Raw genomic sequence first — 13,648 nt, 5'->3', positions numbered from 1 at the left:
CTGGGGCTGGTTGATGGGTTAGTCTGGGGCCAGGTGACTGGTTAGCTGGGGCTGGTTGATGGGCTCACCTGGGGCTGGTTGATGGGTTAGCCCGTGTCTGGTTGATGGGCTCGCCCGGGGCCAGGTGACAGGTGAGCTGGGGCTGGTTGATCCAGGTGACAGGTGAGCTGGGGCTGGAAGCCGGTTAATGGAAGGTGTTGTCCTGCTAGCTGAAAACTGTTCTGATATACTAATCAGGAAGTTTTTTGTCACGAACAGCAAAGTTTTAGATTCTTTAACTGCTGAAAAGTGGTTTGTTTTAGTTTAATAAATATGGGTGCGCTTTGGAACTTTCCACAGATTGAATTGTTTAAAAAGTAAATAAATAAGAATTATTTCAAGTATTTGTGTTTTCGTGGACAGAAACCCTATTTATTCAATTATTTTCTGTTTGTTGGATCATCTATCTTCAAGTGGGCTGAGATACATGTAGGATCAGAAGCATTGATTTCTATTCATAAATTATATCTTACAGAGAACAATAATCACCTGTTTTTCTGTTTAGTATTTTTTAGTCTGTTAGAAAAATATCTTATAAACCAGTTGTCTGATTTCTTTCGAGCGCTGCAGTCACCACATCTAATCCACCTTAGAAAACACAAAATTTTTATAACTCAATCAGTTTTACAGAGATTGAGCTAAAAGTTAATGTGGTAGTAGCTGAAAGTCTCTAACAGATCACACAAGATTTTATTCAAAATATTAGCGTTCTGGTTTATTAGATTTTCCAGTGAAACATGATCTATGTATACTCATGGCTCTTATTTTCTGTTTCATTCTGAAAAATCAAACCTCAAAAACTTTTCAAACAAGCAAAGTCTTTCTCTCTTTATGAACAAGCATCATTTTTTTCAGATCTGTCACCTTAGTTACTAAGAAAATGAAGGAAAAGTAGCTCCGGCTGTGTCTGTCTATCCAGAACTGAACCAGTATCATCCTTCTGAATAAAATTATCTGAGTAAAGACAGAAATGCCCGTTTTGTTGGAGCAGATCGCCCTGACACCAAATGCTTCACGCCACTTTTCTTCTTCTTTTTTTAACTTTAGGAGCTGCAAGATTGTTGTGAGCTGTCGAGTCAACATTTCCTTAAACGAGCCATTTTTGGACAAAAGAATTGGGGGAGGGGGGGATATATATATGCACGTGTGTGTGTGTGTGTGTGTGTGTTATTTATCCATTGAGAAAACCCATGAGGTATTGTCAAATACAGAAAATCAAAACGAGCGTTCCTATACATGTGGCCCACTGTCAGGCTGTGTTGGGATGACTCTCAGCTACTACCACACCAGATTTTAGCTCAATATCTGTAAAACTCATTTTTGAGCTGGCTAACGTGGATCATGATCAGCTGTGTCGAAAAGTTTAACAGGTTTTATTTTGAACTAAAATCAGAAATATTAAAAATACAGCAATTTAAAGAAAAACATACAAAACACAAATGAGCTAATCAAAGATAAATGAATGATCCAAACGGTCCCAAGAGGCTGAAGCCACAGTTTCTAAAATAATCTAAATTAAAAAAATCAAAATAGATGGATTTAAATGCACATTCAAACGAGTAACAGCAGAGAAGCTAAGCAACGCGTCAGACTTTTCCCCTCTCTGTACTTTGTGTTAGTTATTCTGGGTAAAAATACTAAAGGAGGGAAGTTTTGTTTGGCATTATTCACTTTTTAATTCCTTTGGATTTGATCTTTCTGAGCCACAGACCAGTTGTCCTGTAGATGTGTTTGTTTAATTCATGTTACAAGCATTAAAGAGCATGATCCTGACCTTTGACCCTTTAGTGCATGTGTGCTGGTTTACCATGGACGGCTGCCATGAATACTGATCTGTTGAAAGCTTGAACTTCGGTACGAACGTTTGTCATTAAAGTTTAACTGGTGATCCGTGCAGCAGCTTGTTGAAGTAAGTTTACCCGTTTCTAAAGTTCTTCAGGTTGAAGTAACTTTAAGCTTAAAAAAAATTATTATTTTTTTTTGACAGAACCAAGACGATTATAAGCTGGTGAGAGATCTGAGAAAAGTTGAATGTCAGCCAGTGTCTGCAGGTAGTTTTGCTATAGTCATTTATATATTTGTGCATCTTACAGTTTATTTTCTGAATCTTTGCTCTCAGACTTTATTTCCATAAACACAATAATAATCTGTTTATAAAACATTAACATGGTTATCCACAGACATTCAGTCAAACAAAATAATCTAAACGAATACCTGTACGATCATAAACGGCTGTCTTTATTTATTTCTGTTCAGGTGAAAGTTTTTATGACAGTACTTGCTGACGAGAATCGAATGCTGTTTTCAGGCTGTCGGCTGGATTTTAATCTCTTTAAGGTCTTGGTTCTGGGATGGCCCAAACTGCCGCTAACTGCCCTGTGTGTGTAGTTTCAGGGTGGAGGGCTAAGAAGCCCTATCCTCAGGATAGAAAGCTTCTGGGTGGACTTGTTGGGTTTCAAACGGAACAGGTTTCATCAGACTGAGGTGATTTTAAAATGCCTGCTTGGGGAATTGAGTCAATGGTGAGTTGATCCACAGAGTAAGCAGGTATGCAGCCATTGTTTTGCTCAGGGTCACTTTAACCTGACCTGCATAAAACACATATTGACCATTGATTGATGTGGATAGTCTCTCTGGCCACCAGTGATTCTTCGTCTGTTTCCTGTTTTATTTTTACTTGTGAATATATTTGTCTCTTCTTGACACATTGGCTTCATTAACTGAGTCATTGCAGGCTGAAGCCCAACTTTAAAGTTTAGATATAAGGCTAGAGAAAATTAATTTGTCCCACTTCAGTGTTGGAAGTATAAATAGCAGAAATATCTCCACAATTTGTTTCGTCTCGGTCCTGGTGGATACGGTTCACAGCTCCAGAACCAGCTGTGGTCTTTGATTCTGACATTTATTAACCATCTCTTTGCTTCGTCAGGATAATTAGGTTGCAGTGCTTTTGTGAGCCACACAACCTGAATTATTTTTCCTTTTTTTATAGATTGTCTCTGGAACATGTGATCATAAATAACAGTTAAAAGTACCGTTGTTCTCTTGACCTTTGACCTTATCAGTAAGCTCATTAAACTTGGAGCACGCTCAGTTGAACACCTGCAGGTACCAAAGTCTGTGGGAACATTCAAGGCTTCTGGGAATTCACCTGCACATTTCGAAGCACCTGATTTATGATTTTACAGCTGGTATTTGGCCAGGATTTAATAACTGAATTACTATGACAATCCCTGGTGTACTTATGATCAGCAACTTTGTCCAACAATAAAATGCAAGATTAAATGAATGTTGTTCAAAAGCAATTTGTTTTGTGTAGATTATTTGACTTCCTGAAAGGTGGGCTATCATGTCTTTGTTTGTGTGTGTGTCTATTTGATTGCTTGTTAACAAAATATCTCATGAACCCCTGGGTGAATTTTGATCAAATTCTCAGAAAGGAATCATTGGATGAACGTCTACAACTAATTAACTTTTGGAGTCAACCTGATTCAAGATGGCTGCCACAGCTTATCAACATTAGCCAGCATGGAAATGGTTATAACTCAGTTGGTTTTACAGATATTGAATAAAAACCTGATGTGAAAGTAGTTGTGAGAGTCATCCCCAACACAGACTGAGTGCTAACAGATTCCAGAAAAGCAGACAATATGCTTTCATTCAGGGAATAAATTACATTAGATATAAACCTACAAAATATATTCACACATTTTTATCTCCTAATGCAAATACCTGTAATAGTTTCTGCAGTGATGAATAGTTTTGATCATGTTTTTTTGCCCTATCTTGTCTGCATGTGCAGCAGCTGCAGGATCTGTTTGCCCTTTAACTCACTCTGCAAAAGAAACGTCCCATTATCTCGGTTTCTTAAGTAACCTTGAATAACAACATCCATCCCTCCTCAATAATCAAATCTTTTGCAGTCTGACGAAATCATGACCAAACTGTAGAAAAAGAACTTGTATTGTTTTGTCTGTCCTTTTTAAAAACAAAGTTTATTTTGTAGCTATAATGCATGGAACTAAAGAAATATAACCTCAGGCTCCTCACAGTAGCTTAGAAATCGTGTTGTCAGCGGGTTTTTTTGACCTTCACAGCTCTTTACTTATCTTTCAGCCTTGAAGGAAACAACCCATTAACAAAAAAATAATAAATGTCTTTCTGCAAACTGTGAACATCAAGAATAGCAGTTTATACAATCGCTTCATAAGCTCCAAGAAAAGGAGAATTTCTCTGTAGCCATAGATCAGATACAAGAAAGACAATCTGGACACTAAAGAATTCTCTAGTATTTATTTATATCAGTAAACCAGTACTTAACTTTGGGTATTTTCAGTGAGCCTAATGCCAAAACACCGGTTAAACAAAGAAAATCTGAATGTTATTTTAAGTCAAGAAAAGCCAACAGCAGCAAAGGCTAGGCTTCATCCCAGAGTTCCCTCAGTGTTTGGGCATCAGGCCTCTTCCACACAACAGCTTACTTTTCAACCATGAATTCAAAGTTTGGTTTAGAGCAGCTGGGTTTTGAGCTACTAATTAAAATGTGTGCTCCTACTGCAAAAAATAAACTTTGAAGCACATTATTCTTGTATGAGAGTTTAAATATGTCCCAATTAACAAATTATATTTTTCTTTCCTCTTTCTGCTTTAGGATTTTTCAGAAGACGATGCAGTAGAGCAAACCGCTTTACCACCATATTCATCTGCATAGATTCCATTTTTCACATGACATGGCATCGTCTCCTGGGCTGAATGCTGAACCATTACCCATGCTTCAGCTCCAGGAAGCATACTCCAGTAAACCTTCAGAGAGGCCAACCTCTCCAGGACTCCTGCCCACCATGTATAGTCCTCCCCTGGGGATAGACAGCCACACAGTCTGCATTCCCTCTCCATACACGGACAGTAGCCATGACTACAACCACGGACACGGACCCTTGACCTTCTATGGTCCATCTGTGCTGAGCTACTCCAGGCCCCCCATCACTGACAGTCCAACATCCCTGTGTCCCCCTCGAAGCCCCTCGGCCTTTTGGTCCTCACATAGCCACCACAACGTACCATCTCTGACTCTGCACTGCACGCAGCCTCTGGTCTACAGCGAGCCAGGACCACATCCAGCCTGGCTCAACCCCAAAGCGCACAGCATCAACCCCAACAGGTAGGCTCACAGACACCTAAATGACACCTAAAAAAAAATCTGGGTTTAGAGCTCGCTAATGAGAACTCACTGAGAAAAAAACAACCAGACGGAGTGGGAAAATGAAATGAAACTCCACACTTGGAAAGGTCGTGTGACTGCACTGCATGATTACAGCATCAAATTGAAAGGATAATGGACTTGGCAGTATGGACTCACTTCTGTTTCCAGGTCAGTAGGGGGTGGCACTCGCAGCCGAACCTAGATACATGTGGTGGTTCAGTGCAGAACAGAGGCCTGCAGTCATTGTGTCCTCTCATGTTGCAAGTCATCCCACAGCTGATCAGTGCTGGCTTGAAGTCCGAGCTGATCCCACACACATTTGACTGGGAGGGGAAATAAGAAGTCCTGACTGCCCACCGGAGGACTTCAACATGATGCAGGCAGTGTGTGACTCACGTCATGTGTGAACGGGTGTCTTCTTGAAAGACTGACTGTCTTCAGGCCTTCAGGCCTTCAGGTCTTCATGACCATCAGTGTGCACTTGGATTGTTTGCAGCTGGGATGGGAGTCAGCTCCTCTAAGTTCGAGACCATGGTTCCTTACTGGAAAAAGGTGAAATTCCCCCTTTGGGTCAGGGATGAGTTTCTGCATCAAGTGGAGGAGTTTCAATATCTATGAGTCTTGTTCTCGAGTGATGGTGAGATGGACGGATGGATCAGGTCCATGTCCTCAGTAATAAAGACTTTGCTTTGGTCAGTGGTGGTGAAGAAAGATTTGAGTCAGAAGGTGAAGCTCTGAATTTACTGGTCCATTTAAGTTCTAACCCTCACCTTTGGTCATGAGGTATGGATCACGTACTGGATACAGGTGAGCTCTGTCATATGGGGGAGCTCGAAGTAGAGACGCTGCTTCTCTGAATCAAAAGGAGTCAGCTGAGTTGGTTCTGACATCCGATTAGGATGCCTCCAGGACACCTTCCTTCGAAGGTTTTCCAGGCACGTTCCACTGGAAGGAAACCCGATGGCAGACCAAGAACTTGCTGAAGAGATTATATAACCTCTTTGGCCCGGGAACACCTTGAGATCTCCCGGGTGGAGCTGGGGAGAGGGAGGTCTGGGTTTCCTCCTGGACCTGTTGTAGCAGATTAATGGATGGTGATCTCTGATATCGATGTAGGATTTTCCTGTCTCTACTTTTATGATCTAGTTAAACATTGTCTTTGTGACTGACTGACACCTTTAAATTTATATTGATTATGTTTCAGTTTTAAATATTTTCTAGTGCAACATAGAAACAGTTGCCCGAATGATGTGATGAGTTGAGCAATGACTTTTTTTTTGGTGGAAGAATGACGGGCATAAACTCCTGATGTCAAGTCGTCCCTTTCACAGAGTCTGTTTCTTTCTTTCAGCTCTGTCATCAGCTGTAATAAGCTGCTAGGAAAGAAACCTGACGAAGGAGTGGAAGGAGTGAAGTCCTCCTCGTGCTCATCGGCTGCAGGGAAAGCAGACATGCACTTCTGTGACGTGTGTCACGACTACGCCTCCGGGTACCACTACGGCGTGTGGTCGTGTGAGGGCTGCAAGGCTTTCTTCAAGAGGAGTATCCAAGGTATAATTCCAATCAGAAAGTTTCCCTCTCTTCGTCAGTCAGAAAATTAAATGATTATGTCCTTTTCTTTTTTTTATCAGGACACAATGACTACATTTGCCCTGCCACAAATCAATGCACAATCGACAAGAACCGAAGGAAAAGTTGCCAGGCCTGCAGACTGCGTAAATGCTACGAAGTGGGAATGATGAAGTGTGGTAAGGTTTCCTGCTGATACTGGAACAGCAAGTCTTCCTTTAGGAATATCAAAGTTCATGCACAAACAGGTCAAATATGGAGCTAAACTGGGGCCAAATGATTTGTTAATTTGAAAAAAAAAAATTTCAATCGAAAAACTAAAACTTGAAATTGAAAGCTTGAGTTTTTGTCCAAAACTTGAAAAATTCAATCATGTATTCAAACTAAAAATAAGTGTGGCAATTTCTTTTCAGTTCAAATAAAATATTGATTTAATTCTGGAAATATTTTGAAGAAATTATTCATTTTTATTTTTCACTTCTCTATATTTTGATATTGGAGGACATTTTTTTCAATGTTTTTAGGATCAAAGCTTATATTTTCAGCTTCAAATCTTTTTTTCCACTTTCAGATCTATTTTTTACTTTCAGGTCAGTTTTTTCAGTTTCAGACTTGGCCCCGATTTTGCGTAGAGGCGTAGTTTCAGCTGAGAGGGGCGTGACTTCAGATGAGAGGGGCGTGGTTTCATGAGTGACAGTCAAACAAAGGAAGGAGACTCCTCAGTCATGTTGCCTTCAGGAAACATAGGTGCTGCGACAATTGTGGCTCAACGTTTTCTATCCACCGTATGTCTGTGATTGGCAGTAAACCAACTAATGCCAGTGACTAAGTTCACCTTAAAAAACTGTTTTGGACGATACGTGGCACCATTAACATTATGGGAGCAACAAATTGCACCAGTTTGTGCATTTCAGCAACACTTTAAGAATTGACCTCTCCCACTTACGCATATGACCCTGAACGCACCGTTGTATCCACTGGCTATGGCGGCCGCACCGCCAAGGCAACACGCTGGAATCAGGCTTATAATTTCAAGTTTTAGTTTTTCGATTAAAATTTCTTCTTTCAAAATAACAAAACATTTGGCCCCAATTTAGCTCCATAGTCAAAGGGTCAGACAAAGATCTGACTGAAGTGGATCATGTTTGTGTAAAAGTAATTATTTTTCTGAAGTAGTTTGACTGAAGGTCCTATGGTTTAAATTTAGGAAGTCCTGGTTAAATGGCACTTGGTCTGTTTATTTTTGTTTTTTATTGCATCAGTGTTATATTCATGACATTTCTCAAATAATAGTAATATTTTTTTTTTAAATTAAGTCTGAAATCGGTCCGATTTTAAATATCATGAATGACTTGTACGTGTCACAATCTGCGAGTCTGACGTTATGAAAGCTGGATAGTAACTTGTGTCAAACTGATGTAAGCAAAACCAGACTTTCCAAAGAGCTTACTGGGGCAGTAGTCCAGGGCCCCAAGATAGTATTATAGTTTTTAATGATTGGATGCTTTCCTAACACCTTATTTCCAATGAGATGCCCATCCACAATGTTGGAAAACGTTTTAATTGTCTGAAACCTACATTAATTTCAAACCTGCCTAATGGGATGTTGGTAGATTAATTTATTTTGCAGTTTTAAATAAGATACTAGTTTTACTAAATGATTTTACTTTATGTGGTTCTGAGTCATGATGGTCTGTAAATATTTGTGTTGCTTTGTAGATGCAGTGTTGCTGTTTTATGTAATTATTCCGTATTTTCACCTTCATCCTGAGGTCCAGGAAACAAAAGCTTTTCAAGGATGTAAATTCTAGCTGAATCTTGACCTTTTCTCTCTTTTTGCCATGACTCCATAAAATTATTTAGTTTAAATTTTTCAGTTTAAATAAAGAAACTGTTCAGATGTGCAGCAGTGGCTCATTAAAAAAGTGAACTGACTTTGTCATTGTTACAGATGGTAGGTTTGTAGTTTTTCTTTGCTTCAGATGTTCCCTTAAAGCTAAGAGCAGCTTCTGCTCTTCTTCTGGGTGAATAGCAGCCTTGAAGTTAAGGTGTTACATTCTGTCATTTGTTGGTGTTTAAAAAAGAATGTCAGTGGGGACCCAAAGGGGCCCAGACCCTTCTCGATCCTGCCCTGGATGCATGAGTTCGAGATGCCAGGCTTTACAAGTTCTCGCTGCAGTAGATGACATCACAAAGATCTGTCAGAGATATCGCTCCAACAATGAATGGAAGTTAAACACTTGATTAGATTTGGAGGAAAAGGAGACAGCTGTGGACTGGACAAAATGTCGGCTTTAGCAGCAACATTTCTGGCATGTCTTCATGTTTGTCGTATGTCGTCTTTAATCCTGAGAGTGTTTGTGATCCCGTCACACCGAACATTTTGATTCCTTCACAACAAAAGATTGAGTTTTGTCTGTTGTAAAAAACGGTGTGAACTGAAACTAGATGAAAGATTTTACAGATGATCTCAGGATCTCGGGGGGGGATAAGGCTACTCACACTCTGCATCTGAACAGCATCTTGTTAGTGAACAACCAGATGAACTGCACACAACACAAGAAGACGGCCGTGTCTTTGCTGCGCCCCTCTGTTTGTAAGTCTTCAGTGAGTTCATGTGACCATGTGGCGCTCTCGCTGCCTTTTATCTTTCAGGTGTGAGGCGTGAACGCTGCAGCTATCGAGGAGCCCGGCACCGTCGCGGAGGCCTCCAGCCTCGGGGTTTGGTAAGGATTGGAATTGGCTCCCGGGCACAGCGCCTCCCCCCCATAGAGCTTCCGTTCTCCTCGCTCGTCCCCGTGACTCAGCCGAACCACCAGTCGACCATGAGTCCGGAGGAGTTCATTTCCCGCATTATGGAGGCGGAGCCCCCAGAGATCTACCTGATGGAGGACCTGAAGAAGCCCTTCACAGAGGCCAGCATGATGATGTCTCTAACCAACCTGGCAGACAAGGAGCTGGTGCTCATGATCAGCTGGGCTAAAAAGATCCCAGGTAAGATGTGAACTTTAACACAAATCCTCAAATAAAATCCAGGTCCTGGAACAGTTTGATAAAAATGCATCTTTTTACAGCTTCAGACTAAAAAAATATTTCACTAGGAGATTAAGAGATTTCAACTTTAGTTTTTCTATGTATCCATCAACTAAGACATTTAAAAAAATCCCTTTATTTTATTTATTTATTTGTGACGAGTTTCTCTTTAGTAGCCAAACATTTAGCAGAAGTTGATGGAAACCAGGACATTGGTGGAACCATGGCTATAGAGTTGGTCATTATAGATGTGGAGATGAACTGATTCTTGAACGTTGTGATTTGATCAGTAGAGCAGCTGTGTAACAATACAGTTTTGGGATCTAATCTAGATTTATTGATTTATTCCATTTTTCATTTCTTGGATTTAAATGGTAGGTGGGGAGTCTGCAGTGATTTGTTTCTGCAGACATCTGCTTTGAAAAAGTAGAATAGTAGCAAAAGTAAAATTAAGTTCTTTCACGAAGACGCTTCTTTTAGCGGACAACTATTTTTATTTTCAGCTGTAGTTTCTCATTACTGACACCTCCTGTTTAGGAGGAGAACTGCAGTTTAAACAGCAACAAACACTGAAGGTTTGCTTTACTTTTCTCCTGTGAATCAGATGAGATTCCAAAAAGAAAACGTTAACTTGTGTTTTATTAGTTATAATGTAGAAAATGCCTTTTTTTTCTGCTCAGTTCTGAGTTATTGAAACATCTGTGGCGGGCAGGTTAATGATTGTTTCATTATAAGTCAGGTTTCAAAATTTGACCTGTTTGTGAGCAGCCTTTTCCATTATTGGATAGTAAAAATGATTCTCAGTGTGCTGAATAAAACTCGTATTGAATCGTGATTAGGGACTGAGTTTTACCTGTTTTTGCTGCTCTTGTATCTTTATTGTGGTGGATAATTTATCATGTATCAGGATCTGTAAAGAATCATAAACCTCTTAGACCCAATCCGGCTGCACTGCCTTTTTTAAACTTTATCTTTTTCCATTAGATTGGTTTTCCTACCCTTTCTTTCTCATTCACTACTCTTCCATTTTCTGTTCTCCTGCTGTCAGTCACTGTTCAGCCCAGCAGGAAGCTGCTCAGGAAATGTGCTAATGTGAAGGGCTCACAAAGACTCACCATTCTAAATAAGATGGTTTTCCCGGTAGTATTTTTTTATTCTTCACTCAGAGGATGAAAATGAGTTCACATTGTCTGCTCTATGAAAGGACTAACAAGGTGCAGACAGGTGAACAAGGCTATCTGTCAAGCAAAATACACAAGAACTATTCTGTTCTGTTAGGTTAGAAGAATTATCTATTGTTATAGTGCTTTTTGAGATTAGGTCATTTTTGTTTTTTTGGTCCATTAACTCAGTGAAAGGCTTGATGTTCTGGAAGAAGTTTGACCAAATCAGAGAAGAGGATTGTTAGGATCCTCATGCATGCAGCACAAAATGACATGAATCTGTAAAAGTAATTCAGTAAAAAGTACTATTTCTAGAGGAGAGGGAGGATCTGTCCACAGGGCCACTAGAAGCTGCTCAGAGCTGAGCTTCATGGAGGAGAAACATGAAGAAGCTGCTGCTGTGGTCACATGAGACCAAACATCAAGGACAACACCATGTCTGAGGCAAACCTACCATCCCTACAGTGAAGCACGGTGGTGACAGCGTCATGCTGTGGGGATGTTTTCCAACAGCAGAGACGATAAAGAATTAAACACAGTACAAGCTAAATTTACAATTTAAATTGTTCTGATTTTTAAAAAAAAGTGTTGCACAATTGTTTAATACATGTTTAAAATTCAAGCAACAACACTTCAAACCTCTGAGACTCAGGAGGAAACCGAAAACCCAACAAACATTTGAAACATTTCTGAAACCTCTCCAGCAGACGCAGCTCACATACTGGCTGTAGAAAACACAAACTTGACTTGAACACTGTTCATTTTACAGATATTGAGACTGAAGTTAGTCTCCTGCAGACTCTGAGGGCTAACAGATCATGTGAGATCTTTATTTAAAACACTCACCTGAAAGGTGGTGGGTGAGTTTGATTCTGTTTTATTGGTTTTGTTGGGATGTGTGGCAGAAAACTGATGAAATATAATTTGAGCTTTAGTGTGATGTGACCTCTGACCTCTGAAGTGGAACCCCTGGAGTTCAGAGCTTCATCTGCTGAAGACTTTAGTTCTGAGCCTGAAGTTGTGCAACAATGTATGGCTGAGTAAATACATCTGTACAAAGAGTGGTGTGGAACACAACACAAGTTACCAGAATCTTTTTTTAATCAGCTGACAGTAACGGCTCTAACTATAGTGATAAATCAAACCGCCTGAATGGCTGTTAACACTTTTTCTGGTGTATCTCGTCCTCAGGTTTTGTAGAGTTGAGTCTAGCCGACCAAATCCACCTGCTGAAATGCTGCTGGCTGGAGATCCTGATGCTGGGCCTGATGTGGAGGTCGGTGGATCATCCTGGGAAACTCATCTTCTCTCCAGACTTTAAACTCAGCAGGTGAGAACATTTTCCACCATGTGTGGCTCAGTGCTTGTAGTGAGCAGCTGATGTATTTTCGAAACAGGACGTTTGGCAGGTTTCAGCTGGAGCTGAGTTTATTTTGGACTGAAAGTCCTGCAGTGACTCATTACACGGCTTAAAAGCTTTTATGAAGTTGGCCAGGGTCAGCAGGTAGCTGTTTGATCACCTGTTTTTGTGAGGCAGAAAAATGATTTTGTTTTCTGTTCCAATTGTTGTTGGCTTATATTTGTAGAAAATCTTTTCTCATTCTTGGAAATTGTGTGTTTGTGAGTCATTAATTACCACAATGCACAGGACACTTCTGTCTTTGTCATTACATCTGTTATTATTAATATTTTAGATTTCAAGTCTTGTTCTACTTGTCATGCTGCAGTGTGTAGGACTTTGTCCACTCCAGATCGGGATTGAAGCTAACTACCGTAAAAGATGTGCAATACAATCATTTTACCACTTTCAGATGTTTATTTGGTGAAAAAGCAAGTAATCTAAACTCATTCAGAAAGAGCAGAGAAAAAGGAAGTGCAAACAAATTTCCCCTAAAACAATGGCTTGTTTACTTTATCATTAAATTAAATGTGATTACACACCAGGGGCCTCATGTACAAAAACTGAAACTTAAATGACTTAAATCAAGAAAATGGCGTACGCATCAAAAAATCCAGACAGATGAAACTTTGCACATTTCAATTGTACATCCAAGAAAAGTGTGAGTGCACGAGAGGCCTCCTCTGACACGCCTCCATTTGAATACGCCGAGCACGTGTGATTCTCGCCTGCACGATAAAAAATCACGTCTATCAGATTGTTGTCCGTCTGACTTTAGATTATTACAAACCAGCCGAGTCATTTTGTCTCTGCACATAAAAAACAACTTTTACCATAACTACGTTTTATTACTTCTACCAACTGTCATTTGGTAGTAAGTTGTATTTTTATGTCCCGCCTTCAAAACAAAGACACAAAGTAAGTCATGAAGTTAAAAGATTGAGGTTTCTCAGCTGGAGCTCAAACTGTCTCATACTTCCCTGAAAAGTTTGAATAATTGGTGTTATTTCACTTTAGATTCACTGATTGGGTTGTCAGAAGAGGAGAATTTAAAGAAATAAAGAGTTACTCTGTGGTTTCATGAGAAGAATGGAAAACTGAATATTGAAAAGTATGAGAGGATCTGGGGGCATTGAGGGCATTCTGATGGCATGGTTGGGTCAGCTTGCCCCCTTTTAGGGAACTGATTGCAAATAAAGTTTTTCTAACTTCTCTTACAATGACTCCCATAGTAATGGTCTA

At 40.0% G+C, this 13,648-nt stretch overlaps 1 protein-coding gene across 5 annotated transcripts in view; it reads left to right on the top strand.

Moving 5' to 3' along the window:
• Nucleotides 1-13,648, top strand: part of esr2b (estrogen receptor 2b) — a 45,745-nt gene that overhangs the window by 25,631 nt on the left and 6,466 nt on the right. For all 5 annotated transcript variants that reach the window (XM_025002227.2, XM_025002226.2, XM_025002225.2 and 2 more), the window contains 5 exon segments: nt 4,691-5,200; nt 6,594-6,793; nt 6,874-6,990; nt 9,467-9,805; nt 12,199-12,337. In XM_025002227.2, the coding sequence (XP_024857995.1) occupies nt 4,770-5,200; nt 6,594-6,793; nt 6,874-6,990; nt 9,467-9,805; nt 12,199-12,337 (1,226 nt within the window). In that variant the 5' untranslated portion in view covers nt 4,691-4,769.

The sequence above is a fragment of the Kryptolebias marmoratus genome, linkage group LG10, assembly GCF_001649575.2.
Source record: "Kryptolebias marmoratus isolate JLee-2015 linkage group LG10, ASM164957v2, whole genome shotgun sequence".
Lineage (NCBI taxonomy): Eukaryota > Metazoa > Chordata > Actinopteri > Cyprinodontiformes > Rivulidae > Kryptolebias > Kryptolebias marmoratus.
The sequence above is the reverse complement of the archived record's forward strand: the minus strand, read 5'-3'. Positions and strand labels throughout refer to the sequence as shown.